Source organism: Arvicanthis niloticus, chromosome 7, assembly GCF_011762505.2.
Source record: "Arvicanthis niloticus isolate mArvNil1 chromosome 7, mArvNil1.pat.X, whole genome shotgun sequence".
In the NCBI taxonomy this organism is placed as follows: domain Eukaryota; kingdom Metazoa; phylum Chordata; class Mammalia; order Rodentia; family Muridae; genus Arvicanthis; species Arvicanthis niloticus.
The window spans coordinates 90,099,336-90,124,993 of record NC_047664.1 but is presented as its reverse complement, the minus strand read 5'-3'; the positions used below and the strand labels follow the sequence as shown (position 1 = coordinate 90,124,993).

The 25,658-nt window shown below is 39.0% G+C and overlaps 2 protein-coding genes and 1 pseudogene across 6 annotated transcripts in view; all 3 read right to left on the bottom strand.

Moving 5' to 3' along the window:
* Positions 1-2,242: 2,242 nt before the first annotated feature.
* Epgn (epithelial mitogen) lies at positions 2,243-10,904 on the bottom strand. The gene is given in 6 exon segments (XM_034508984.2): positions 2,243-2,335; positions 2,337-2,355; positions 3,799-3,951; positions 4,933-5,053; positions 7,837-7,923; positions 8,446-10,904. Coding segments are annotated over 6 exon segments (546 nt in total). The 5' UTR covers positions 8,576-10,904; the 3' UTR covers positions 2,243-2,299.
* A 3,137-nt stretch (positions 10,905-14,041) lies between these two features.
* Positions 14,042-25,658, bottom strand: part of Mthfd2l (methylenetetrahydrofolate dehydrogenase (NADP+ dependent) 2 like) — an 89,438-nt gene continuing 77,821 nt past the window's right edge. For 4 of the 5 annotated variants that reach the window (XM_076938770.1, XM_076938769.1, XM_076938771.1 and 1 more), the window contains one exon: positions 14,042-15,231. In XM_076938770.1, the coding sequence (XP_076794885.1) occupies positions 15,119-15,231 (113 nt within the window). In that variant the 3' untranslated portion in view covers positions 14,042-15,118. Of the gene's footprint in view, positions 15,232-19,375; positions 19,463-25,658 lie in introns of all 5 variants that reach the window. The other variant, XM_076938768.1, reaches the window with a different exon arrangement.
* On the bottom strand, positions 19,477-21,871 carry LOC143443150 (H/ACA ribonucleoprotein complex subunit DKC1 pseudogene; annotated as a pseudogene).

Genomic DNA, 25,658 nt, shown 5'->3' with positions numbered 1-25,658 from the left:
AATGAATGTGGCTGACCAAAGGATGTACTCTCACAGAACTGAGAGGCAGCCAGGAAGAGGCAAAGGGGAAATGACAGAAGGTGAACTTCTTGAACTGTCTGGTTTGTTGCAAATACCAGAAAAATAGTGGATAGTCCACCTACATAGTTGAAATGTAGTTTGAAGCAAAGGTTTATTGAGCTGTTTCTCAGAATTTATTGCATACACGTATTCGTATTTCAGTTTTTGTATATGCACAATGATGCCAGATGTTCCTTTGGCTTCATAGGTGTGTCAGAGATTCTTTTCTGAAAAGCAATTCCAGTTGTTAGATAAGAAGATAAGATCATTTTATACACTAGCCTATAAACAAATAACTTTTATAAATGCTGGGTCTAGGTTTCTGTGTGTTTCGCTGGGTGTGTTTTATAATGTTAATAAATAGTACTGTGTGAGTGAAGGAGATTGAATGTGGGTGTTACTGTTTTTGGGTGGGGGGGGAAGGCATTGTTTGTTTTAGTTAACATTTTGATTTAACTATCTGGAAGTCAACTCTATGATGTTCTAATTTTGGGGTTATTGTGTCTCAAACATGTAAGCACTTACAGACAGTAAGTGTGGTGTGATCATTTATGGTGTCTCTTGCCTTTCCTCAAGAGGTAGTTTTTGGTCAGTTGAAAGTATGCCTCCAGTGTTTCTTCCTGGATACTCCATTGGCTTTTCTACCTCTTTTTGAAATGCTCAGGAATAGGTAGCTTTCTAGGTGTGGTTACTGGAGTCACTGGGGTGGAACCAGCACTCCCACCCCTTGGCATGATGTAACCTTGCACATGCAGAAAGTGCTGACAGGCAAAGCACCTGCATTACATTCTTTCTGGAGCAAACACAAAGACAAGGAAATTCCTTCCCTACGAAGGAAAGCAGAATGTTGTATTCTTTAAAAATTGGATGAAAAGCTATGTCAATATATGCATGGGTCTTATGACTAACTACCATTGTAACAATATTTAAGTTTGATTTTGTTTTAATTGATCTCACTATCAACTTGTTTTACTTATGAGAAAGAGCTCATAGCTCTAGACTGAATCCAGAAAGAAAAGACAGTGGCTGTTATTACTTTCATTTTGTATTTCATTTTGTATTTCCTTTCAAAATAAATTATTTTTACAAAGTGAACATTACAATATATACCAAGGTTAATATCCAAGGGTTTTGGGGGGTTAGAGATGGGGCTTAGAATGGAAACGTTGAAGATAATCTCACTTGCCATGCAGATATAGGAGGGTTTCTTTTCTTCCATTATAGTTCAGTTTTAGAATGGCATGGGTTTTGTAGAGATTGGAACCAAAGCACAAAGAAAGTAAGAGATGTGCCCAAACTGGATCATATAGCAGAAACAATTCCAAGGAGATATACTGATTCCCAAAGTAGTATTTCTATGGTTGTTTCTTCTTTACCAATGTGCAAATATGCTATCAACCTGTCCAAAGTGGTTACATTCCACATGCTGTTGTTCCTATATCTAGTTGTCAGTTTCCATCTGGGGAACAATTGTAGGCTTTTAGTCTTTAGGTGAATTCTAGGACTTCAGTTCAAGTGATGGATCCCAACTGCCAGTCTTCCAATGAAAGGCTGAGATGATGAGTAAAGGCCCCAGAGGACAGATGAACCAACACAGGCTTTATAATCCATATAGGAGCAGCTGCTTTGCCTGCTCTGAACTTGCTGTCCAGGCATCTTTCAGTCCTCAGGAATTCACCTGCTTTTTCTGAACTATAGAGATGAAGTTTGCAAACTGTTGTCACAGCTGGGTATGATTTATGCTTGCCTTGGACACTCCACTTTTCTTTTAGTGGTTTAGGTTTAATGCATCTTTAGCTCACTTGATATCTAAAAGTTGATACTAAATTCCCTGAAATCCCATGAGGACAGATGGTTTGTGATTAGGTCCATCGAGACAGGTGGCTCAAAATGTTGAGTACCTGAAAAACCTAGAAATGGCATTACTTTGACTTGATATGTGGTAGACAACAATTAAAATGAAAAGTCACATCTGAGATGGTCAGAAGCATGGAAGAAATCTTCCTGCAGTGGCAACAAACAACCAAGAGCAAACCCAAAGAAGGGTAGTGAGCTTGGCTTCTATTACTGTAGGCCATTCACATAGCATCCATGGCACCCAAAGATGGCCAAAGCTAAGAACAATGGTCAATCACTGAATTATTTTCAAGTCAGCTTGTCACATTTAGTATCATCCAAGATCTCCATGGAGTCTCTGTTGCTTTTGACAGATGGCTTGCTGACTATGTCTTAGAAGGTCTCACAGTGGACTCCCTCCAGAGCAGATGATATAGGGTTGATTTCATATTTAAACACCTAAAACAGAAGAGAACATTTGTTTCCATAAGAGTACTGTGTGTTGATCATTATGGATTACACATACAAGTGTGCTGCTGTAACAGTTGCCCTTGGTACTCTGCCTAGACACCATTTATCTACTGGTGGACTGCATCACTCAGTAGCAGGAAGTAACCCATGCACAGTAGCATCCTGCTCTAGAGAATTACCCAGGGCTAACAGAATGCCTTGCCACTAAGGTTCTAAGAGATTGTAAGACTCTGATCCCTACTCCACTATGATCATCATGACTTATAATTGACTAATATGAAGTGTTAAAGCCAAGAGGGACTCATCTTTGAGATGGGTTTATGATGGCATTCATATCCCATCTCTCCCTGTGGAATCAGGCTGAGACTGCACTTGAGCTGAAGCCACATCTTTACTTAGCAGTTATGTTTCTTCTTTCATTAACTCACTATACATTTTGTCTTTGGTGTCACACCACCACCACTATCACACGCATAAACATCTCCATTTCCAGATCTTCTAGAGAGCCTGACTTTTCCACCCGCAGCTCATGAATGTATAGAGATTTTTCCTCCTCCTCCCCCTTCCTCCTACTTCCTTCTCCTTGCCTTCTTCCTTCTCTCTCATTATTGTTCTTCATCTCTTTGACCAGCCTAAAGCTAATCAAACACATATTTGATTCTTTCTGATAGACAACTATTAAGCAAAACAAACTTTTCTAATTTTGCATCATTGAATTTTAGTTATTTTTTTAAATGAAAATACTGAAAGTACCGAAATATGACTATTATTGCAGAAATATATTTGTTCTTAATGTGACTCTTATTAAATTTGACTTTTTCTTAGTTGTGTGGATTTAATGGAAAATAAATAGTGTGAGGAACCTAGAAATAATATGGTATACACATAACTAATGTAAACGTGTCTGTAGATTAAGTTCTTAACATTGGGTTTTTAGTAGTAAACAATATTGCTGAAGATAACCCTTCTTGATGTCTAATGAGAAAGTGGCTAATGTTTGTCACATGTTTTCATCCATTTAATGTTCATTTCTTACCTTTCTTTTTACTCAACAATAATTATACTTTGTTGTATGCTAAATGTCTACTTATCAGTAAAATATATTTAATCTCTGCCTTTTAAAGGCATGCTATTTTTCACACTTAGAAGTTTGGCTCAGGCAAACATAGGTAAGAAGAAAAGAAAACTACAAATTTGCATTGTTCTAATTGTATTGGTAAGGTTTTTCTCTCTCTCTCTTCCTTTCTCTCTTTCTCTCTTTCTCTCTTTCTTTCTTTTTTTCTTTTTTTCTTAGCACTTGTCTGGGTTCATGAAAAGGCACCAAAAATATTGCAAAGAATCTTCTCAGACAGACACATCAACAGTAGGTTCTCAATAAATATTTGTCAAGTGAACACACACACCCAACTTAATGCATTCTCTTTTCCATACCTTTTTCTTATGTAGCAATAGAAGACAGCAAGAAAAGCACTGATCAACAATCCAACACCAATCCCAATCGCAATGTATTTTTCATAAGAATCCACAGCATATGAAGTTAAGGTCAAATGCTCACACCGTTCTCCTGTATAACCAGTAAAGCATCTTGAAAGAGAGAAACAAGCATGCAACTGTAAAGCCAACAGTGAGAGAAAAACTAGTGGGTGGCACATTTCAAAGAGTGAGAGAAGAGACATTTGCTAAGGCACATGGGAGTCAGTCCATTAATGGAACAGTCTGCACTTTAGCACAGTAAATTCAGTAAGGCTGCACATGTTCCCTCATTGCTAGGAAGGAAAGGTAGACTGCTTGTCAAGAAACTGAGCAAATCAGTGTGGGATGAGGGAGGGTCATGGTAGCTCCAGGACACTATCTTCCTGAATAGATTTTCTTCCTGTGGGAGTCATCTCATCCTGGAAACCCATGAAAGTTCAGAGTCACCTTTGCATGTTATTAGAAATGCAGATACTGACTTGATAGTTGCAGATCTTCAAGTCAGCATTCCAAACAAGTTTCTGGTTCTGTGCATCCTATAGTCTGGGAACTACAGTGTTGAGTAATGTGGATAAGTAGTTTAGAAAAAAAGATGTCATAATATTCAAATACAATGGCCAGTCACATTCAGATCAATCACCATTCTCCCTTGCTTCTGCAATTCCATCATCCTATTCTTTTCAAATTATTTTTAAGATTATAATTACATCATTTCTCCCCACTCCTCTCCAATCCCCCAAAACTCCTATGTACTTAAGAGGGACAAGGGATTTGCTGTGAGCCTGTATCTCCTAGAAATGACAGAAGCAACACTCATGAGGTCTCCCCAACATAACTGCTTAAATATGACTTGAACAAGGACATGAAGAGACAAGCTAATGTGGACCAGGGGTGAAATAGGATTCATGGTTTCTCAACCCTATATGAAGAACTCTGGGTAACTAAAGAATGCTGAGAGCATGAGAAATAATCTTCACCAGGAAAGTATTGGCCACCAAGCACTATTTATAATGAACAAGACAGAGCAGTTGCAACTATGCTATATGCAGCCCCTCTCCCATCTCTAAGACTTTCTAAGTTCTTTGCAGTTACCTGCAAATGGCTTTCTTCAGCTCATGGTGAAACGCGCAAGCTCCGTTAATGCAGTAACTATTGTGGTCTTCCAGACAAGGATGGGAGAACTTCAGAGCTATGGGTTCTTCTATGTAGTCAACTAGGAAAAGGAGATACATTAATTAACAGTTAAGTGTGGCCTACTTTGATAATACATGTTCAATACATATGTAAAAAGACTTTTATTTCAAGAACATTTTAGACACTTTGTCCTTTGAAATGTTGGGTGTTTTTTGTTTTTTGTTTTTGTTTTGGTGGGGAGGATTCTATCCAAAAGTTTGGGTTCATGTCTCTCCCATATTGTTAATTAGTTATAGGATGGAGGTGGATTAATGATTGTCCTATTCTTTAGAAGCTACACAATAAAGCATAGAGACAGGTTGGTCAAAAGGTGGCAGCATTGGTTCTAGCTTAGGAGGTAATTTGTTTTGGACCATGTTTCCCAGCCGTGTAACCAATGCTAATTAGAGCAGAAGGCCTCATATCAATTTACATTTCTCCTGTACATTCCTAGGGAGTGATATGTCATCACCTAGGGATGTAACTTTGCTCAATAATAAAATTGATGTTTATTCTCTCTTTAGAGGAGATGAGAATCCCCTCTTATACTCTTCCATGACCTGCCAGGAAGTGCTATCTAGAGAGGGGACATTTTTGTTGATTAACCAGAGAAGGGCTGTTACATCTGATATGAGAAGCCAGAACCAGTTGTGGGCTCAGGTAGACACAGCTAATGACAACACTACAACATACTAAGTAAAAGTTCTGCTGGGTTAAGAGGTGTTGTGGAGAAGTGGCAAAGTCATGGGGTTCCATCTGTAACAGCTTTCTCTTTCTTTCATTTCAGCATTGCAAAAAATGACCACAGTGTGTAGTTAGTGATCAGAAACCTCCTCACAGGACATGTGTGTCAGGAAAGGTACTCTGGAAAACCATCTGGGTTTCAGGATGCTACTGGCTGGCATGCCAGACGGAACACTGCTTATACCATCCTTAGTGCTTATGCAATGGGAAAGACTCTTTGGAAAAACCTCATAATTGAATCACCCATCTTCAACTTTTCTTAAGCACAGTTGGTGGCAGGCACATCATGGTGTGTTGAGTGTGTAAGTCCACCTCCTTACTATCAGTCATTCCTCATGCTGTGCTGTATGTGCCTTCCTGCAGAGGCTACGGCAATCCTATTTAGGTGTCTTTACACACACACACACACACACCAGACCTAAAAACATTCCTTTTTATGTAAAAAAAAATACTAAATCTCTATATTCCAGGGTACCAACAAGACACCATATCACTTTGCTTTGAGAACACACACCAGAACTTAAAATTGACTTTCAATGTACTGACTGTGTTATCTTTAATGTAATGTATCATTTACTTCTCTAGGAATTTATTTGAAGACATTGAGAAATTCTCATTCAAACCATGCTAAATTCCTCTTAATTCAAGATGAACCAAGTTCACTTAAGCAAATCTAAAGAAGGATTCTCTAGAAAATATGAGAATTTGAAAGAAACCATTTCCAAAAGAAGGGCACCCCAGAGAGACTCATTATCTCTTTGAGGAGAATTAGTTATAAGTTCATTAAAACAGTTATAATGCATAAGATGTATATTTTTAAGTTAAAAAGCAAAATGAGAAGCTACAGTAGAGTGTTAGATGCTCAGCATGCACAAGGCTCTGGGGTCCGTCCCAGCATTGCAACAAAGCAGGGAAAAATGCAAACATTTTCCACAAAGAACGCAAAGGAAAGAAATATCTCCTTCCTTTCTTCATTGTTATTGTTATTTAAATCAGGGACTTCATTTACAGTTCAGCAATATGAGAGGAAAAAGGGTAAGGGTGGAGATGCTAGAAATGTGTCTATGACATCAACCACTGAGATGAAACCATGTCTTTAAACGTTCTTATATTTTTGGTTATGAGCCCAGCCTTTAATGGCTGAGCCATCTCTCCAGCCCATCTTTGAATTTTCTACACACTCTGTTTTACATATTAACATCCAAAAATCAAATGGGCAGCACATTTTTAGGTGTTTAAAAGTACTGGCAAAATGAGGATATTAATATTCCCCCTTTTCAATTTTAGAAAAGAATCATTTGGCTTCATTTTTTTTTTTTTAATTAGCTAGACCCTGAAAACAAAATAAAGAGTTTTCGTGTCCTGATCACAAACCATAATCTTCCTGTCAGGGGCCATTATGAGTTCTGTGAGAGAGTCATTAGCCATTCACACTCAGGTCTTGATAGGTCTTTCCAAATTCATCTCTAGTTCAAATAAGTTTGAAAGCTGTGCCACACGCCATGCTCAGCACCAGCAAGAAGTCTTGGTGATATGCACATTGAGGTGGAAAGACAATATATGACCACCACCAATAATAACCAAAGTGGGTGGGAGAGATCAGGAAATACAGCATATGCTAAAACAACAACAAGCCACAAGAAAAGACCTTCCCAAAGATGAAGAAAAGAAAAGCGCCGCTTCTTGTAGCTGTAATTTCTATAGCTGCTAAGCGTTCTGCCCCAGATCAAAATACTTCTCTCCTCCAGAAGGTCAAAGTCATATTCGGATACACCCAAGAAAAGGGTCACTGGGAGTCAAGCAGAATCCCAGCAGAACCCATGGCAGGTCTCACATTTAGTAGAGTAGAGGAAGACAGGCAGTTTTTCTCACCCCTCTGCTTCACTTCCTTCTTTAAAAGAAAAATATGCAACCCTTAGCAGGCACACCTATCTGTCACTTCAGCTTAACATCATCTCTCTGAAATAGCTGATTATCTAAAAAAATTAAATTACAATTTTTCAAATGTTCTCTATCACAGTGCAGTTTTCTGTTAAAAGTTCTAAAGAAGTTGCTTGAAATTGAGCAGGAAGAAGATACCTTCTGTGTTGTTAAAAGTCCAGTTGCTCTGCTGCGCTGTGCTAGGAGGGGTCGCCTGTGCTTCTTCGCTCAGCACTGCCTTCATTGCTGTGGTAGGGAGAACATCTTTCACAGGTGAGCTTCCTTTGTGTATGAACAACAGACCCAAAGTGGCTCTTATCCTGGGGTTCCCATTTTCTGTTCTGGTTCTAACTCATTGTATCCATTGAAATCCAGAACCTGACAAGGGCAGTTCCAGACTACTTTTTTAGCTGTTCCCCTGACATGAGTACAATTATGGAATGCTGAAATCCACTCATTCTCAGGAGAAAGTTGATGTATTCACAGACTCATTGAATCACCACGCACAGCTTACTGCAGGGCAGTAGCTGTTATCATGTGTGCTTCAATTACCTAAAGCAAACACTTCAGGCTTGAGAGAGAGAGAGAGAGAGAGAGAGAGAGAGAGAGAGAGAGAGAGAGAGAGAGAGGGGGGAGAGAGATTCTATAAAGACATAATTAATCCACACATTCCTTATTCTGATTATTGCCAGGAACAACTTTGAATCTAGAGAATGTAATCTTCACGTTTTAAGGTGGGACAAAAGAACCAAAAAGGGAATTACGCACCTTTGAACAGGAGGCAGACTGCTATCAGAACTCCCAGAGCCATATCCTGCAGCTGCTGAAGTTCTTTCCCTGGTCCTCCTAGACGGAAGGGTGGAGGGTTTTTATTGCACTCTCCGAGTCTTTCTTCCATTTATATTTCACGAAGCGTCATTTGGCCGTTCTTACCAATCCAAAAACTATGTGCTCCTGGCAGCAGCTTGAAGCCTGCGGGCACTCGCACACTTGTTTAGGATACCTACGTTATCTAGAGATGTGATCAAGTTCCCTCTTGAAACACTGGTTTCCTGTCACCTGTGGGCATAATCATCCATGTAAAAGTTCTTAAAACTACAAGAACGAACGCAAATGCAGAAAAGTCCCTGCTGCTGCGAACTGAACCTTAGCTTTCCTAGTAGACTAGGAAGGAACACAGCCAAGAGACCTGCAGACATGCAGACAAGATAAACTGTTAGGACCTGTGAAAGTCCCTGCTGCTACTCTGATTACCTTTCATTATGACCTCTGGAAAAAAATACTAATATTTTAAAAATATTTTTAATTTGGTTATAAAGAAGAACCAAATTTGTGTAAAAAAAAAAAAAACATGTTTCTCATTTCATTTTTAGTTTTGTTACTTAGCTGGATTTATGATGAAATTTGTAAAGTAAAATTACTTCTAATGCTATAACATTAACCTTTCTGTCGTTCTGACATTTAATGCTTTATAAAGAAATCGGATGGACTGTCAAGTTCCAGGATCAACAGTGCTTAAATCTATCCTTATGGTAGGCTGCAGAGAATCAATATACTAATAATATTAAAACCATGTACGGTGGTAATAGCCATTATAAATTTTTCATTGAGGTAGCCTCTAGTTTGGCTAAATCTAATGAGCAGCTAGTCTTAATTGCATACAAACTCAAGGTTTTTTGACTGTTGACCCAGTAATGATTAAAATGAGATTATAAAAGCCCAAATATGTAATTATGCCTTTGCCTTTTTGTTTAAGCTGTAGGGGTTGCTTGTAAATTTTAACTGCCCCAAATAACTTTGAATATTTATGAATATAGTTTGCTGAAGTGGTGTGCCTTTCTACCTGGAATTTTATTTGCTTATATTTTCTGAACCTTGAAAACTTGTTCAAGATTGGTTATCATGTGAATCATGTCCACCAAGCAAATTAGATTTATCAGAAAGGATCCCTTTCCATATTTAAATAAGAATTTGGCTTTAGAAATTACACAAGCATGAGCTTGTTGCACTCATTACAGCTTGGGCAATCACTTACCACAAGAGTCATCACTTTAAAGCTAAAAGAATATGTACCACTTGGCTTTCTTATGTCTACACACTGTAGCTCTAGTCTTATGATCTTAACTTACTATGTAGTACATCAATTTCTGGGCACTATTTTTCACTAGAAAATAATAGTTGAATTATAAATCAAAGAATTGTATTTGCACCTTGTGGATGATTTGATGCAGAGTCAACTAAGGATTAAAATACTATCACAAGTCTGTTGACATTTCTGGAAAAATGTTGGCTATCTATCTATCTATCTATCTATCTATCTATCTCTTTACCTATCATCTATCTATCTCTGTGTGTCTTTGTATGAGAGAGCACAAGAAAGCAAAAGCAATAGAGGAGAGAGAGAAAGAGAGAGGGGGGATCAAACCACATATTAAGCAAGTTCTACAGGTGTCAAATATACCTGGCCTAATATCTTTATTCTTAAGACTGAGCTATTGATACACAATGATCATCTTTATTGTAACAACTAAATGGAGGGTCTGAGGAGATGGCTCAGTTGGTAAAGTGCTTGCTGTGCAAGTGTAAGGACTTGAGTTTGGCTCGTCTACACCCATGCAATAACTAGCAGTGGTGGAACGGACCTAAAATCTAAGTGCTGGGAACGAAAAAGCAGAGCGATCCTTCGGGGTAGATGCAGGCCAGTCGTTCTTGAACTGGTACACTCCAGGTTCAATGAGGTATTATGTTGGTGTTGGTTGGATTTTGTCAACTTGCCATAAACTTAGACATATCTGGAAAGAGAAAATCTCTTTCCAGAGCATGGCCTCCATCAGACTGTCCTGTGAACATGTTTGTGGAACATTTTCTTCATTAATGATTGATACAGGAGAGCTCTGTTTACTGTGTGTGGATGGTGCCACCCTTGGGCAAATGGTCCTGGATTGTATTTTGTTTGTTTGTTTGTTTTTGGTTTTTCGAGACAGGGTTTCTCTGTGTAGCCCTTGGCTGTCCTGGAACTCACTCTGTAGACCAGGCTGGCCTCAGAAATCCAACTGCCTCTGCCTCCCAAGTACTGGGGTTAAAGGCGTGTGCTACCACCACCCCTGGATTGTATTTTTAAAAAGCAAGCTGAATAAGCTGTTGAGAGCAAGCCAAAAAACCAGTATTCTTCCCTGGAATCTGCTTAAGTTTCTGATGCAGGGTTACTGACTTAAGTTTCTGTCTTGATTTCTGGATTTCTCCCAGTAATGGACTGTAACCTGTGACATGTAAGCAAATAAACTCCCCCCCCCCCCAATCAGGGTGCCTTTGATCATGATGTTTACCAGAACAAATCAGGCCTAACTAGATTATATATATATATATATATATATATATATATATATATATATATATATATACACATATGTAAATAAACCTCAAATAACACTGATGAATAGATGTTCAAAAGGATTAAATCTGGGTGAGGGTGTAGCTGAGTGGTTGAAAGTGTAATTACATGAGTGAGGACTTGTATTTAATCCCTAGTACACAAGAAAAAGAAATAAGTAAAGAAAGGTGGAGGGAAGGAGGAAAGGGAGGAGAGAAGAAAGACTCAAGTCACCAAAGAACATGCATTAGATAGGACTTTAATCTCATTTTCAAATCCTTCATCAGAGGGCTTCCTGCCTTTCCAGATGCATCCTGTGGCACAAGTTTCTGAAGAGATTACAGAGGAAGTCCCTTAACTCCAGAAATCAAAATTTAAATTCATTTTCTTTTATTATTAAAAAAAAAAACACTAAGTATTAGAGGATCCAAAGTTTTCACTCATATCAGAGCATAGAGGTGAATGAGTATCTCTCTGAAGAGTCCCACTGTAGGCGAGGCCATATCCAGCCCTCCACCATCTCAGTTGCATCCTTGGCACCCACTGACCCTGGGGAACAGCTAAGCCATCCCACCTGCTGCTTCTCCTCTGAGGTCTGTACTGATGGATACTACTTCACTCTCTATATGAGAGTCACTTCCAGCCTCTCACCAAAAAGTCCCCTTTTCCAGTTTTAAAGGGTAGAGAGATGCACATTGCAAGATAAACTCCCTGGCATCTTCATTTATTGCAAATACTCACTGAAGCAAATTCGAGTTAAGGAAGAGAGAGCCCCACTGTCACTTTTTCCTCATGTCACACTTCCTTTTAGAGCATCTGTCTCTCTCCTCTGGTCATAAGCACCTCTTGACGTTTATTCTGCTCTTCATATCTTGGCACTTTTAGTTCTCTTGGTTTTGTTGGTCTTTCACTCAATGAGAACTTATGGCTAGTTGTTGGCAGGAAGTATATGTGAGGGTTACTTGTCCCTCTATATTTAGCCTGTAATTCTTCAGAATGGGCTGGCATTTCTGCAGTCATGACTGGCCTGCACAGAACGTTGTTTGTAGAAGCAAATCTGTAGACAGTGCAAGTTTTCTGATCTTCAATAGCTAAAGCCAGCCAGGGAACATACATGTGTAACATGGGAAGTGACAACTGCCATGGCAATCAACACAAAGGGCTGTGGCGGTTGAGAAGTGGCACTCAACTTTTCATGGCTAAGTTTCATTTGGAATGAATCTTCATAAGTAGGATTTTTATAGGTAGTGATAAAAAAAAGTGAAGGCTATCATGAGGAGGTACTGTAAAGTGGTGAGTAGGCTCAGAGGAACATTCTCACAATGGGCCTTACTTAAATTCAAATAGTAAGGTATGATCTCTGCCCTTGGCTGAACAATTTCAGTAACTAGGACTTTCCTCACCTGCCATAGAGAGGGTTTAAAAAGAGAAAAGACATAAAAAAAAAAAGATTAAGAGGAAATTTTAGCACACAATAGCCACTCCATTGAGGAGAAGCTGCAAGTGTTGAATGATGTGAAGGGACATGAGTCTAGGAACTTTGGTGTTGGTACATGCAGTTGAAGCTTGTATTCTCATCATCTGCAATGAAGATCCACCCCCTTCCAGGATTTGTGTTACTTCATGACTGTTGCTTGTGTATTATGTCATTGCCTCACACTCAACGTGTCTTAAATTGAACTTATTATCTCTTCTCCTAAGTCAACTTCCTTTATAACTTCCTTATGCTAAAGAGGGATGGTGTCTTCTGGCTCTGTCTGAAATCCTATTTACTTGTTAAATGCAGTCTTCATTCCTGCTTCTCCTGGTTTCTTCTGACTCTTACCACTCCTCTCACTTCATCTACCTACATTATTGTCACTCCACTCATGTTTCCTTGTGCTACAGGACAATTCCCATCAAGTCCTTAAGGTTTGGACAGTGTAGGGAGAAGAGTGCATCTGCACACCTCTTCTCAAGGCCACCAAATACCTGTAAATGAAGTCATACCATTCAGCCGATTTCTGAGAAAAGACCAGCCTTTACCACACACTTATTTACACCTGTCTGAGCCCTCTGTTAACACAACCTGGACCTCAGTTAATTGAGCTCAGTTTTGGCAGAGAAGTTTGCTAACTCAGCTCATGGGCACATCAACCCACACCTTGAATACCCATGATGCAGTTCCCATCCTCATGCCCTGATGTTAAAAAGTCTCTGGCCTGCTGTTATCAAGAAAATTGACAAGTCAGGTCAGTAGAAAATTGACTCTCCTTGATATCTAACCATCCTCATCCATTGATTTCCCTAGCTTGGTGACTCAGCTATAAATACCCATGAGTCTTTGCTTTTTGTAGTTATGGGATCAATCTCTTTTCTTGACTATTGACCCCACTGCATTTGTTTTGAAAAACTCTTTCTTCCTTTTCAATGTAAACAAGCATAAGAATTTTCCTTTTCTCTTTCTTTCTTTCTTTTTTTCTTAATCTACAGGAAGGCTGATCACTAAATATATAATATACCAAAATAATCTCTTTCATCCTGCTGGGATTACTATAGTCCCCACATTTTTAATATTCAGGAATCTCTGGGCATTTTTTTAAAAATCCAAGCTCCTTTAAAATTGATTTAATCCATGCCCTTTCTAATATGTTTGCGTGTAAACTGAATTTACAGCTCTGTTAGGAATACTCGACCGGCTGTTCTAACTCACTATAGAAAGCATTCAACTATCTTTTCTTTCATATTTGAGAAACTTGATACATTTTCCCCAGCACATAGTAAATGAACAGCCAACAAGTACAGTGAGATGGCTCAAAGAGTAGAGGTGATTGCTGCCAAGCCTGATTTCTCTCTCATACCCAATACACACACACACACAAACACACACACACACACACACACACACACACACACACACACACAGGCAAAACAAACAAAACAAACAGGTAACAAATATGTGAACCAACATATTTCAAGTTATATCTTAATAAAAGAATACAGCTATAATTCTTCTTCAAAATCCTTTTATTGGACAATTGAGATATTACTGATAAACAGCTAGTCTATTTCCACACAAGAAGCACACTGATAAAGACATGCATTGAACAAGGATCATACTGGGATTTGGGCATGAAACCACAGTACAAATTATATGGCTCTGGTCGTTAACCTTCAAGTAATAGTCATACATATTTCCCAGTTTGAAATTGTGTTAGAAACACAGCGTCTGTGTTAGGAACCAAATGCTATCTTAGGAAAGAAAAGATGTGTGTGCACAAGAACTAGCTATTCGTTACATCCAAGGGTTCAATTTTAACAAAACTACCGCATTATAATTCTGTCAGATCCCTGCTCCCATGAGCAAACACATCACTTACAGGTATTTAATGACAGATATACTCATACTATATCAGCATTGTGTTTGGTTGATGTTTGTGGGAAAACCACTTTAGTTTGACTTTGTCCATTCATTCGTTTGGAGAGTAGGCTCTTACCATCAGCGAACTGAACTGAATGATTTGGAAACCTAACACATGTGGCCTCACACTACGCAAAGTGATCAGTCTTAGTGTTTCAAGTGTTGTTGCAGCCTTTGCTTTCTGGACTAGCTTTCACTTCCTAAGTCTCCCACAGGATGGCCTTGTAGAATGCTCTTCTCCACAGACAACCTAGAGTGTAGACTGTACAGAAAATCATGGTTATAACAAACCTCAAGTTGTGGTTTACATGGCACCTGTTTAGCTGGTAAAACAGTTTTTTGAAAACATACAGTGTGTAATACTTAGGTTATGTCAAAAATATATTTGTTAAATATGAACTCTTCATTTGTTTTAACATTATGAACAAGTATCCATAAAATAAAGAGCTGTTACCACAATTGTCAATGGAATTGTTTTGATTTTTTTTTAAAGACTCAAATCTATTAGCAAGAAATCCATAAAGTCATGTAAATAATCAGTTCCAGAATGATTCCACTCATGAAAAAATAAATACATGTAGAAATAAATAGCTTTGTAGTAAAATAGAAGGGATTTCACCTGTTGACAAATAACTAAGCAGCAGTATTCGTTGTGTGTACTCCCCTGTGATCTAGTAGGTGACATTCTTCACAGCCAGAAGTGTGTTCTTCAGAAGGATGGCCACAGTCATGGGTCCCACACCTCCTGGGACTGGAGTGATGAAACTGGCTTTCTTCTTAACAGCTGAGAAGACAAAACAATTCTTCATTTAAAATGTATCTAAGAATGCCACTTTCTCAGCACACTGCATAGACTAGTTTCCCCATTATAGAGACAATGTTATCAATCTTCAATCATTTATAAGATGAGGTAGGCTACAATGAAAATAGAGAGACAGACTGACAGACTAACAGACACACGCATGCACACATGCGCACGCAAGCACACACACACACACACACACACACGCACACACACACACACACACACACACACACACACACACATTATTCTGACACCTAAGTTGGAGACACAAAAGGATATGCTTAAGCTCCTTGAGGCTCAGTTTTCTTCAGTTTTATATGAACAAAAGCCTCATTGTGATAACTTGTCATTCTTGTAATAGCATGCAGAAAAGTAGGCTTATAGAAAGGAAGCTGATTTAACATTACTCATATAACTACAGGAAGTCCCTGAAGTAGGAGCACATTAACCTGACATAGCTTAAATGCCAGGAGTTACAGGGAAGGACATTTCAAGGTTGTCTTCAGTCTAGGTATCCGGGGCTACTGGATTTGCTCACAGATATGAGGGAGAGAGATGGGTAGGGAGGGGGAGGGGGAGAAGTTGAAACAGAAACAGAGAGAGCTGTAGAGAGGAAGAGAGGAGGGGAAAGGCATTCTGAGAGCTGCTAAGTTAGCCATAGCATCCTTCTGTAGCTGGCCTCCAGAGAGTAAGCCTCTGAGCCTGCAGGAGGATGTGGCCTGAGGGATTAAAAGACACCTAGAGGATCTGTGACCTAACAATGCCATTTAACTAACTCAAAAAGAAATGAAGTCAGTCACGCCATGAAAGCACGACACAGCCACTCACCCCTCTGCTCTTTGACAGAGGCACCCACAAGTAGGTTGGGAAAATTCTATATTTTCATGATTGCATTCCATTGTTGTATTGTTGTCTTTCATAGAAATGGGTGGGAAAGTCCCAAGTAGCTGAAGGGTCAGCAATGAATGGGTAGGATGTTCTAAAAAAAACCGTGGTAGAGACAACCACAGCATATCAACTTCCCTACTGTTTTATACTCTGAGCACTCACAGAATAAGTTACAGATTACACTTAAGTCGCACAGCTGCTTAGCAAGCATTATGGGTAATTTTCTTACTTGGGTGTCAGAACTGATAAACCAGTGGTCTGCCTGGGTCTCATGATCTTCTTCTTGCAGACTTTTAAAACACTCATTCTCACAATTATATTTATGCTCAGAAAGTAAGAACTGGGCAGAGGGATAGGAATTGGAATAGACTGTTGCTTAAAATGCCTGTCTGACAGTTTAGCTCAGAATCTGCATTTTTGCACAGGTTACTATTCAAAGCACACACACACACACACACACACACACACACACACACACACACTGTCCTGCCTGTTGTTCTTCATGGAGACCTTCATTTGTTTTAGGTTTGGTTTTGTCTGAATGTTAACAAACTTTTATTAGCATCAGTAGATCTCCCCACATTACTCAGTGGGCAAAAGATTCAACATTGCTATGCACACAGTTGAGCATCCAAGTACTTTGTCAATTTGTTTTACTGTTTGAGATAAAGTGAACACACACAGAGATAAGGTCTGTACACAGTAATATGAGGGAGGCAATAATAAGCTTGATTTTAAAACACTCATTAGGCTTCTCTGTCATTTTTTGTTTCATTTTCCTGAGTGACTGTGTCTGAGAAGAAATCAGTCAACATATAATCAAATTATATGTTGTTGAACAGTGTTATTGTAGTTTGGGTCTGTTTATATGAGGAACAGGATATGGAAGTACTTCTTTCAGGAGAAGAGTCAATGGGTAAGAAAAAAGTGCTCACTTGGGGAGGGAGGTCACACCTATGGTCCCAGGATGCAGAAGGCTGAGATAGGAGAGTGACCTGCACCCAGAAGTTCAAAGCTAGCCTGGACAATATAATAAGACATTTTTTAAAGTAAGTAAATAAATAAATAAGTAATATTCTCAATAACAGTTTTGCATAACCATCTCCAGGCTATGGTAAGCTATATGTTTGTGAAGTACCACAGATGGTTCAAGATGTAATTAGTCATGAGAGAAGATAACAAATTTAATTCATGCATGATACTGTGAATTGCATCTTCCTAATCATGTCTAAAAGAGAGAAAGTTAATGAGCATAGAATCACCATAACATCGTCTCTTAGGTTGTTTCCCTAAGGCTAGGCAGGCTTTGCACCTGCTAATAAGGGAGATGTTTTCAAAAAGTGTGTGTGTGTGTGTGTGTGTGTGTGTGTGTGTGTGTGTGTGTGTGTGTTTCTAAGTGTTGAATGTGAGTGTGAGTGTTGAGTGTCTGTGAATGTGTGTATGTGTGTGTCAGTGTTGTTTGTGAATGTGTGTATGTGTGTGTGTGAGTGTTGAATGTGTATATGTGCATATAACTACATGTGAGTGTATATGTATGTATATGTGAGTTGTGTATGTGTGTGTGTAAGTATGGATATGTGTGTGTATACATGAGTGTGTTTGTGTGTGTTTGTGTGTGTATGTGTCTGTCTGTCTGTCTGTGTGTATGTGTTTTGGGGACTTTTTTATGCTTCACTGCATAGAAAATAGAAGAACCATGAGGCAATGATTGCATTCAGGGATGAATTCCTGTGACTCTAGAAGTAGGGTAATATGTCTGAGTGTGTTTAAAAAAAATACCAAAAGTCTTTGTCACATTGTAATAGGCACTAGAGATATCAGTAATTCCATGATTCATGAAAGGACATGCCAAAAAAAAAATCAAGCATTAGATTCAATTCTATAAAATCATCAAGATTTTAGAGTTTCTGAAAGTGACCATTAAGGCAAATAAAACGCCTGTTAAATTCTATTGTCTCTGTGGTGTGTGCCCTGGGATGAGACTCAGATGGAATAACAATTAATTATGTTTAAAGTAAATCCTTGAAAATAAGAATATTTTTAGGAAAAGCAATAATTACCACGAATTTTTATTGGAATGCCCTCTCTACAACACTTTAGATGCTGCAAAGTAACTTCTGGAGGTTTCTTTGAACTTAGGAGCATGAGTTAGACTGGAAGACACTCTGCCTTGTGCGTGTTTCCCACTTTGCCTAGCATGTCCTGCTCACCATTTTCATCTGCTGAGTGTTTGTTTTTCCTCTTTCTACTACAAATGTCACTAGAGTTGGTTAACTCCCTGGGCTGAGTTTGCTGTTTACTCATTGGTCCATGAAATTTACAGGATAGTTTTTCTAGGTAATGTCCTGAGTGTATTAGGATATCCCATCAGAGGAAGTCAAACTCTGGGTTTTCCTCACCCACCCTACAAATTCTAGTGTAAACCACTTGGTATCAAAGTCTGAAGCCTGAGACTTCAGACTGGAGAAAGAGCAGAGTTTCCCACATGAGCAAGGTGGTAGAATTTTAGAGCTTGATCGAGATTATGATTCATTGTTTTGGAATTATGTGGCAGCTTCATGTTGCTAGGCAAACCCTGATGGGCAGACACTTTGGAAACCTCTACAGTGTCACAGCTGATAATGTCTCATTGGCTAAGTCAAGTCTCACCATCACATTTCAACTCTGAATTATGGGATAATAATAAGAACAAAGTCACTTTGAGAAAGGATGTGCATGTACACAGGAAATGCATGACTACTTTTTGTAGTTGACAATACAATGGTTGGTGTCCCATTTGCCATTCCAAACACACTATCTCTAAAACAGATCTTATCACCTCACTTAGAGACATTTGTGGAATTGTCACTACTACTAGAATAAAATAAAAAGTATTCTCTAGGGCAACTGGTATTTGTTGTCCCCTGGTCCTATTCCCATACCTGGTCATTTAGTGTCCCTACACATGTTACAAACTGGCCTAGATAGATTCACAGAAGGTGTCCCTTGTGTAAGACATAGTTACTAACCCTTGGAACCCACAGTCTTATTATTAGAGATACTTATTTTGAAAATGCAATTACTCAAGCAATAATTGAGTGATGGCTGTGGCATGTACCATAGTGAGGTGTTTGTGGCATTGTGCATGTGTTTGGAGGACCTGCCTAAGCCTGAGGATGGTGTATAGATGCAGGCAGGGCAGACATTCCAGGGAAGAAACATAAAGATGAGCCGGCATACTTGGTAAGGCACTTACAAAGGAACTTCTCTTGGGTGGAAAGCGGCTTGAATCTTGGACATGCCACAGGAAGGCTTGTATTGGTGCTCTGTAGGTAAAGGGGAGCTACAGGAAAGGAGAGGAAACAGGCAGGTGGTTTGTAGAACACTGAATATATAATAAAACCTAAAGTCAATGGTTACATCATTTCTGAAGGGAAGAATGAAGACAGGCTTTGTAATCATTTCCAATATTCTTGCTTGAAGAGAACTGTTTTATACTATCCCAGTAAGGACAATAGGTATGGAGCAAAGGTTACTTCACGTTTAAATGGAGGTGGTGGCGGGGGTGATGAAAGACACTAGGTGTTCAGTCTATGCATGCGCCTCAGAAAAATGCAAGGGTGACATGTGGTCACAGGGTGTGGAAAGATGACTCACACGGGACACGACTAGAGACGTAAAGAATGTTAAAATGCTCTTTAACAACTTAGCACAAAAGAAAAAGGATGTGATCATGAACCTGGCAGCAGCTGCCATGCTTCATGAGAGGGTGTCTCCAGCTTGTGTTTTCTGTGTCATTACTTCCTCGGGAAACTTTATGGTCCTGGTTCCAGGGCTGGCACTTAAGAATCAAAATTATCATTGAAAATATGTCATCTGGAACATTTTCTGGTTCCTCATAAGGTAGTGAATCTTAAACTTCAGTGCCACTGAGTATTTCTCTATGGTCCTTCAATAAGAGAATGGATGTATCTAAACAGAATTAACTGTGTTAATATTTAATGAAAACTATGTTCTGTAGTCTGAAAAGAAAAAGAACATATTTGTGTTCTAACAATCTATGTTTGGGTGGAGCAAAAGAAACTGATGCCGTGAGTTTCTCTGGTGTTGCTTGTCTTTCTAGTTCGTCTGTTGGTCATCTTTAATGAAGCACTCTGTGGCCCCTGTCACATTTCTAACAATGCAATGGCAAACTTTGAACAGCAACTTCACTTTAAGAGCAGCTGAACAAAAAAAGTCCCACTTCTCTCATGAGAATTTCAGCCTCCTAGTATACATATATAATTGCCTAAATTAAATGGTTGGAGGAGTTTCCCATGCTTCTGAATGCAAACTACTTAGGCATGGCCTCTCAGACATATCCACTATAATGAAGGGGAGACAAGGTTTAGGAAAACGAAGGACAGGAGTAGCAACCAGAAAAACCTGAATGGCATAGGACTGGAGAAATGGTATGACTCAGGAGGCAAAAGAAAAACACTCCACTTTCTCACAGGGCTCTCATAAAGGAATGCTTAGGTGCATGTTGAGCCAGAGAGCAGAGGGCTCTTTAGCATGTGGCCCATCATTGAACTTTCCATGGCAACAGGATCAGGCATAACCAAGGTAATGTACAAAGCTTATCTGGGTTGCTGATCCTCTTTTTTTTGAAGGTTCCATATCATTATATTTAGCATATTTATTTTTTTACAAACATTTTAAAAAGCAAAGTAGGAGAGGACTATCTATGGCATGGTTGAAAATGGGCATTAGCAAACAGCTGCAGATAGTTACTAGGCAGTGCCATGTTTAAAGGTGTGGCTTCCTCAAGCAACCAAAGAGGTTGGTGGCAAAGACCTGATTTTATCTCTCATATCCTTAAAACAGGACAGGACGGGATGAGATGGCCACACCAGCTAACCACTGAGGTCACAAGTGGCAGCTAAAAGTGTACCAGAACTTTCTACTCAGTCTGAGACCTCTGTTCTATTCCCTCAACAAAAGGTTTTCAATAAGGTTTTTGTTTCTCCTCTAAGCTGGGCATAATGCTTCAAGAAGTAGCTTTTAATATTCAGACATCTCTTCCCCCACTTTTAGTTTCTCCTTTTTCTTTTTGGTGATGTCACTGTCCCCAGCTCCAGTCTCACCCCCACTTTCTATCACATTCTTCTCCTTTCTGCTCCTCTTCCTCTTCTTCTTCTCTTCTTTCTTCAACTGGGGAACTAACTGTTGGAGGGGTCTCATCACTTTCACTCTCACTATCCCCATGCCCCCCTGCTTCCTTTTTATGATGTTTACTCCTTCAGCAGCTAATTGAGGAGCTTGCACTGCTTCAGCAACCAGTGCTTTCTTGCCAGAACCACTGTTGTCAATGTAATCCTGTTTCCATGTGGCAGGGGTATTGTCTGTGAGTTTGCCATGCTTGTCCAGAAGAACCTGCTTGATCATCATCTTCTTCTAATTTGCCTTTAGACCTAAACCCCACTTGCGAGGATAAGTGTCTCTTTGCATCACCCTCTTTATCTTGGCTACTATACCATGATCACAGGTAGAAATCATTGCTGTAGTCATCAATGCAATCACCATGCAATAGCTCCCCCCTTAGTGGTAATGACCACAGTCTCCTGGTTGATCTCAATGGCATCCTATATCAAAGAACACCAGGAAGCATGATCTTGGCCTCATAGCAGATTCCATTCACTGAACTATCTTTCCTAACCAGACGTTTATGAGATGTCAATAGCTTTTCCAAAAAATAAACAACATGCCACAATTACATTTTATTGATTAATCAATTGATTGATTTGCTCTGTGCATGTATCTTTGTCTCTCTGACTCCTTCTCTGTCTCTCTTTCTCTCTTTCTCCCTCTCTTTCTTCCATCTTCCTTTATATTCAATCAAATCTTTATATACTTGGCTAGCCATTTCATAGAGTCAATGCCTAAAACAATGTCAGCCATACCACTTAGAAAACATTGAATGGAACCATATAATAACCCAGTTTCCTGGATAAATCTAAAGTTACTGACTGAATTTGCTCATCACAAGTGAAGCATCTTACCTGGCCAAGGATGATGTCAGCTGTCATTGCATTTTTATTCTGGCTGGCAAGTTCTTAAATACTGCTCTGACATTTCTATTGACAGCTCGGAAACTGAGTAACAACATCTTCCTTTCACAATGTCTTTTTACAAATAACATAATAATCATGTGCTATTTTTTACCATCCTTTCTTGTGCCTTCTCTTACCCTCCCACTTCCTTCAGGTACTGAAAACTGACTGCTGTCAGTGGTGAACTCAGAAACTACCCACAATGTTGGAGCGTCTTCCATATCTCTTGGCAGGTCCTTGATCTCAGTAATTTACCATAATCAATCTAAAACAGGAGATAAATGTCTTTCTCCTACGTAATAGTATTGTAGGATTCCGAGAATCAACTGCAAAAACAATCTTGTCATGGTATAAGAAAACTTTACAAAGGCGTCAGACATTCCCTTTCTTCCCATGGATTTGGTTTCATGCTTCAACCTTAACTCTTACAAAAATACAGCCATTCCATGTCAAATACACCCCACTAACTAGAATGTGTTTAGAAATTTACTTCATTTCAAAGACCCATACTTCATAATAAGTGCCTTGCCCTCTGTGAGCAACAGTAAAGGTGGCTGTGCCTGAGATCCCATGGTGACCTCCATGCTTCTGCCTGTTCTTAGAAGTGACCTGTGTGGGGACTGTGAACACAGGTTTTCCCAGACAACTACTTTTGCAACCTCTACCAGTTTCTCAACTTACAGAGACAGATGTCTCTGGGTTAAAGTGTTACTCTTCCATTATAGTAAAGCTAGACTGTGCAGTGAGATGATAACCACATACCCCAAAAGGCTGATATTTAAGTCAGACTGATCAACCGTACTGTCAGCTTCGGTGAACAACACTGAGATGGAGTAGGACGTGGGATGTAGCTGAAGAACAGTCTGTTTCCTTAAAAACTGGGAACATTCTCTTACCACCCCATGTGGTGGAAGACACATTTAGGACTAAGAGGCACCAAAAGACTTTATTTGAAATGAATTTTGGCATACCAAAAATAAATAAATTTCAGAGGCTTATTTCCTGTTTATATGGCTATATGCCTCATACTCGGAATGCTTCTTACGTGACACAAACTCAACCAATACAAACAATGCATCCTGAGAATCCATTCACTGGAGTAAACTCTGGACACACCATATATGTATAGTCCCTATGGAGCCTCCTTGTTCATCAGACAATTCCACAGAGACTGCCAAATGGTCCTTCCATATCTAAACAGTGTGCTTTCACCTTAAAAATTTTTTGGCTATGAAATAACTTTAGATCCAAATGATGGACTTGCAGCTGATGATACCAATATCAAAAGCCTTTTTAAAAGTTTAATGACTTCACTCTCTTAAACATAAAAGTCTCAAAGCTAAGGATAAATTACCTACCACCTCTCAACTGCTTAATAAACAAACCAATGAAGCCTCCCTACAGGCTCACCTACTCTGCTTTTACCTACAGGGTTTGTTGTTGTTGTTGTTGTTTTGTTGTTTTTTGTTTTTGTTTGTTTATTAATACTTTCAACTCTACTTTTGTGATATTAAGAACAAGCCTCTTTCATATGCATTCCTGTAAAACTAAAAGATTGTCCTTAGAAAATATAAATGTTATTTTGGGAAAATTATTGATGGTGCTAAAAACTAGAAGTAATTGTTATAGGGTTGGTAACTGCTGGCATCTTAGCACTTATTGGAATTCTAACTGCTACTATGGTAGTCATACAAACAGTTCAGTTTACCAATGAGATAGCTAAAAATGTTTCAAGGATAGAAAGAACCCAAGAAAAATTATACATAGATTTTTTTTTCAAAAAGGCTAGATGCACATAATAATATCATTGACTAGCTTGTGCAACAAATTGAAGCTATTAAAATTTGACTATTAATTGCCATTAAAATTCACTTATATTTGTATATCTGCTTTGACTGATAGGAACAATATAAATATCCAAGAAAATTGGTTAAGAACTGTCCAGATGGAGTATGGTCTCAAAACAATTATACTAATGCCATTGAACGGGTTATATCAAGATATATATTTGTTAGAATAGTCCCATTTGTCAAAAACCTGTGACCGACAGTTTGCAGATGAATTGTAAAGTACATTACATCTTAATCCTTTTAATATTTTATATGATCAAGCTTCTAGAATCCTGATAAATTTATTAGCTGCTACTATTCTTTTATTGCTTTTAATTGGCTGCCTCTGAATCCAAAGAAGCCAGAGATGATTGATAGCCCAAGAAAAAGCTGATTTTTCATGTTACCATGGTGCTACAAAATGAGAATGGGAAAGGTGTTGGAGAATGGGAGATGGTCTACAATTCTTTTCTCAAACACAATTGTTGACCCAGGTGCAGTAATGTGACTTCACAAGTCTCCACATATAAGATAAAGCCTAGGAGGACTGTCCTCCAGGGCAAAACAAAGTCACAAGGGCAAAGAAGTACAGAAGGACTCAGATAAGGGATCAAAAATACTGTCTGTCAAGCTCTGTTCACAATGCTCTCTCTAGTTCTATCTAAACAATATATAAAATCAATGGGAAAAATAAAAATGGTTCTTGACGTGAACCTAGAGTCTGGAGTCTTTCTACCATCACCCTGGTTCCAAGTTCTTCTGATGCTTGAGGTTGTGTTGTTTGAGGTACAAGAACATGAATAGTAAGGCTAAAACTTGGTGTGGGGAAAGATACAAAATATACAGGACAAGAAGCTCACACTAGGGAGAAGTAATTTAGTTGGGACCAACTAAATGAAACGCAAGATGGTATAAAAGATATTGTCAGACGCTAAGGAAGCCTAAAGTAGATAAGAATGAGCATGAAGGCATGCCGGTTGAGACCTTTGACAGTTGGATGAAGAACAGACAAATACCAAAAACAAAACAGTCAGGGACAGAAAATCAGTGAAGAACTTGGTTCTAAGGTGTAAGTTACAGCCTTCTACATCAGCAGTGCAGTGGGAAGGAAAAGGCAAGCCATGTACACAGCACACAGCTTGCTGCCAGCAGTGCACTCAGCAATTCACATGCATTAATTAGCTCGTGGATGGTGATTGTTGCATTTAATCTTTGCGACAACTTTCTAAGATAGGTATTATTATCACCGTTTTTTCAATGATAAAATCAAGTCTCAGGGGTGAAGCGATTTACCTCAGATCATAATTGTTTCAAGCAATAGAGCCAGGATTCAAACCTGTCGACCTGACTCAGGAGTGTAGTCACCTATGAAAATTCAGACATGATATAAAAAAGAGTGTGGGGTGGAACTCTGAGGTTTCAATATGCAGAGTCTTCAAAAAGAAAAGAGACTCAATGAAAGTTTTGGCACTGCGTCCAGCAGTTTCTTAGAGGAAAAGTAAGTGCCTTAGGTGCCTTGTGTTGTCTTAGATTTAAATTTTGAGGAACAAATTTTACCAGACTGTTTGCTGTCACTTGTGTTACTTCCATTTGGAGAAGCCTTCCTCCTTCCCATTCC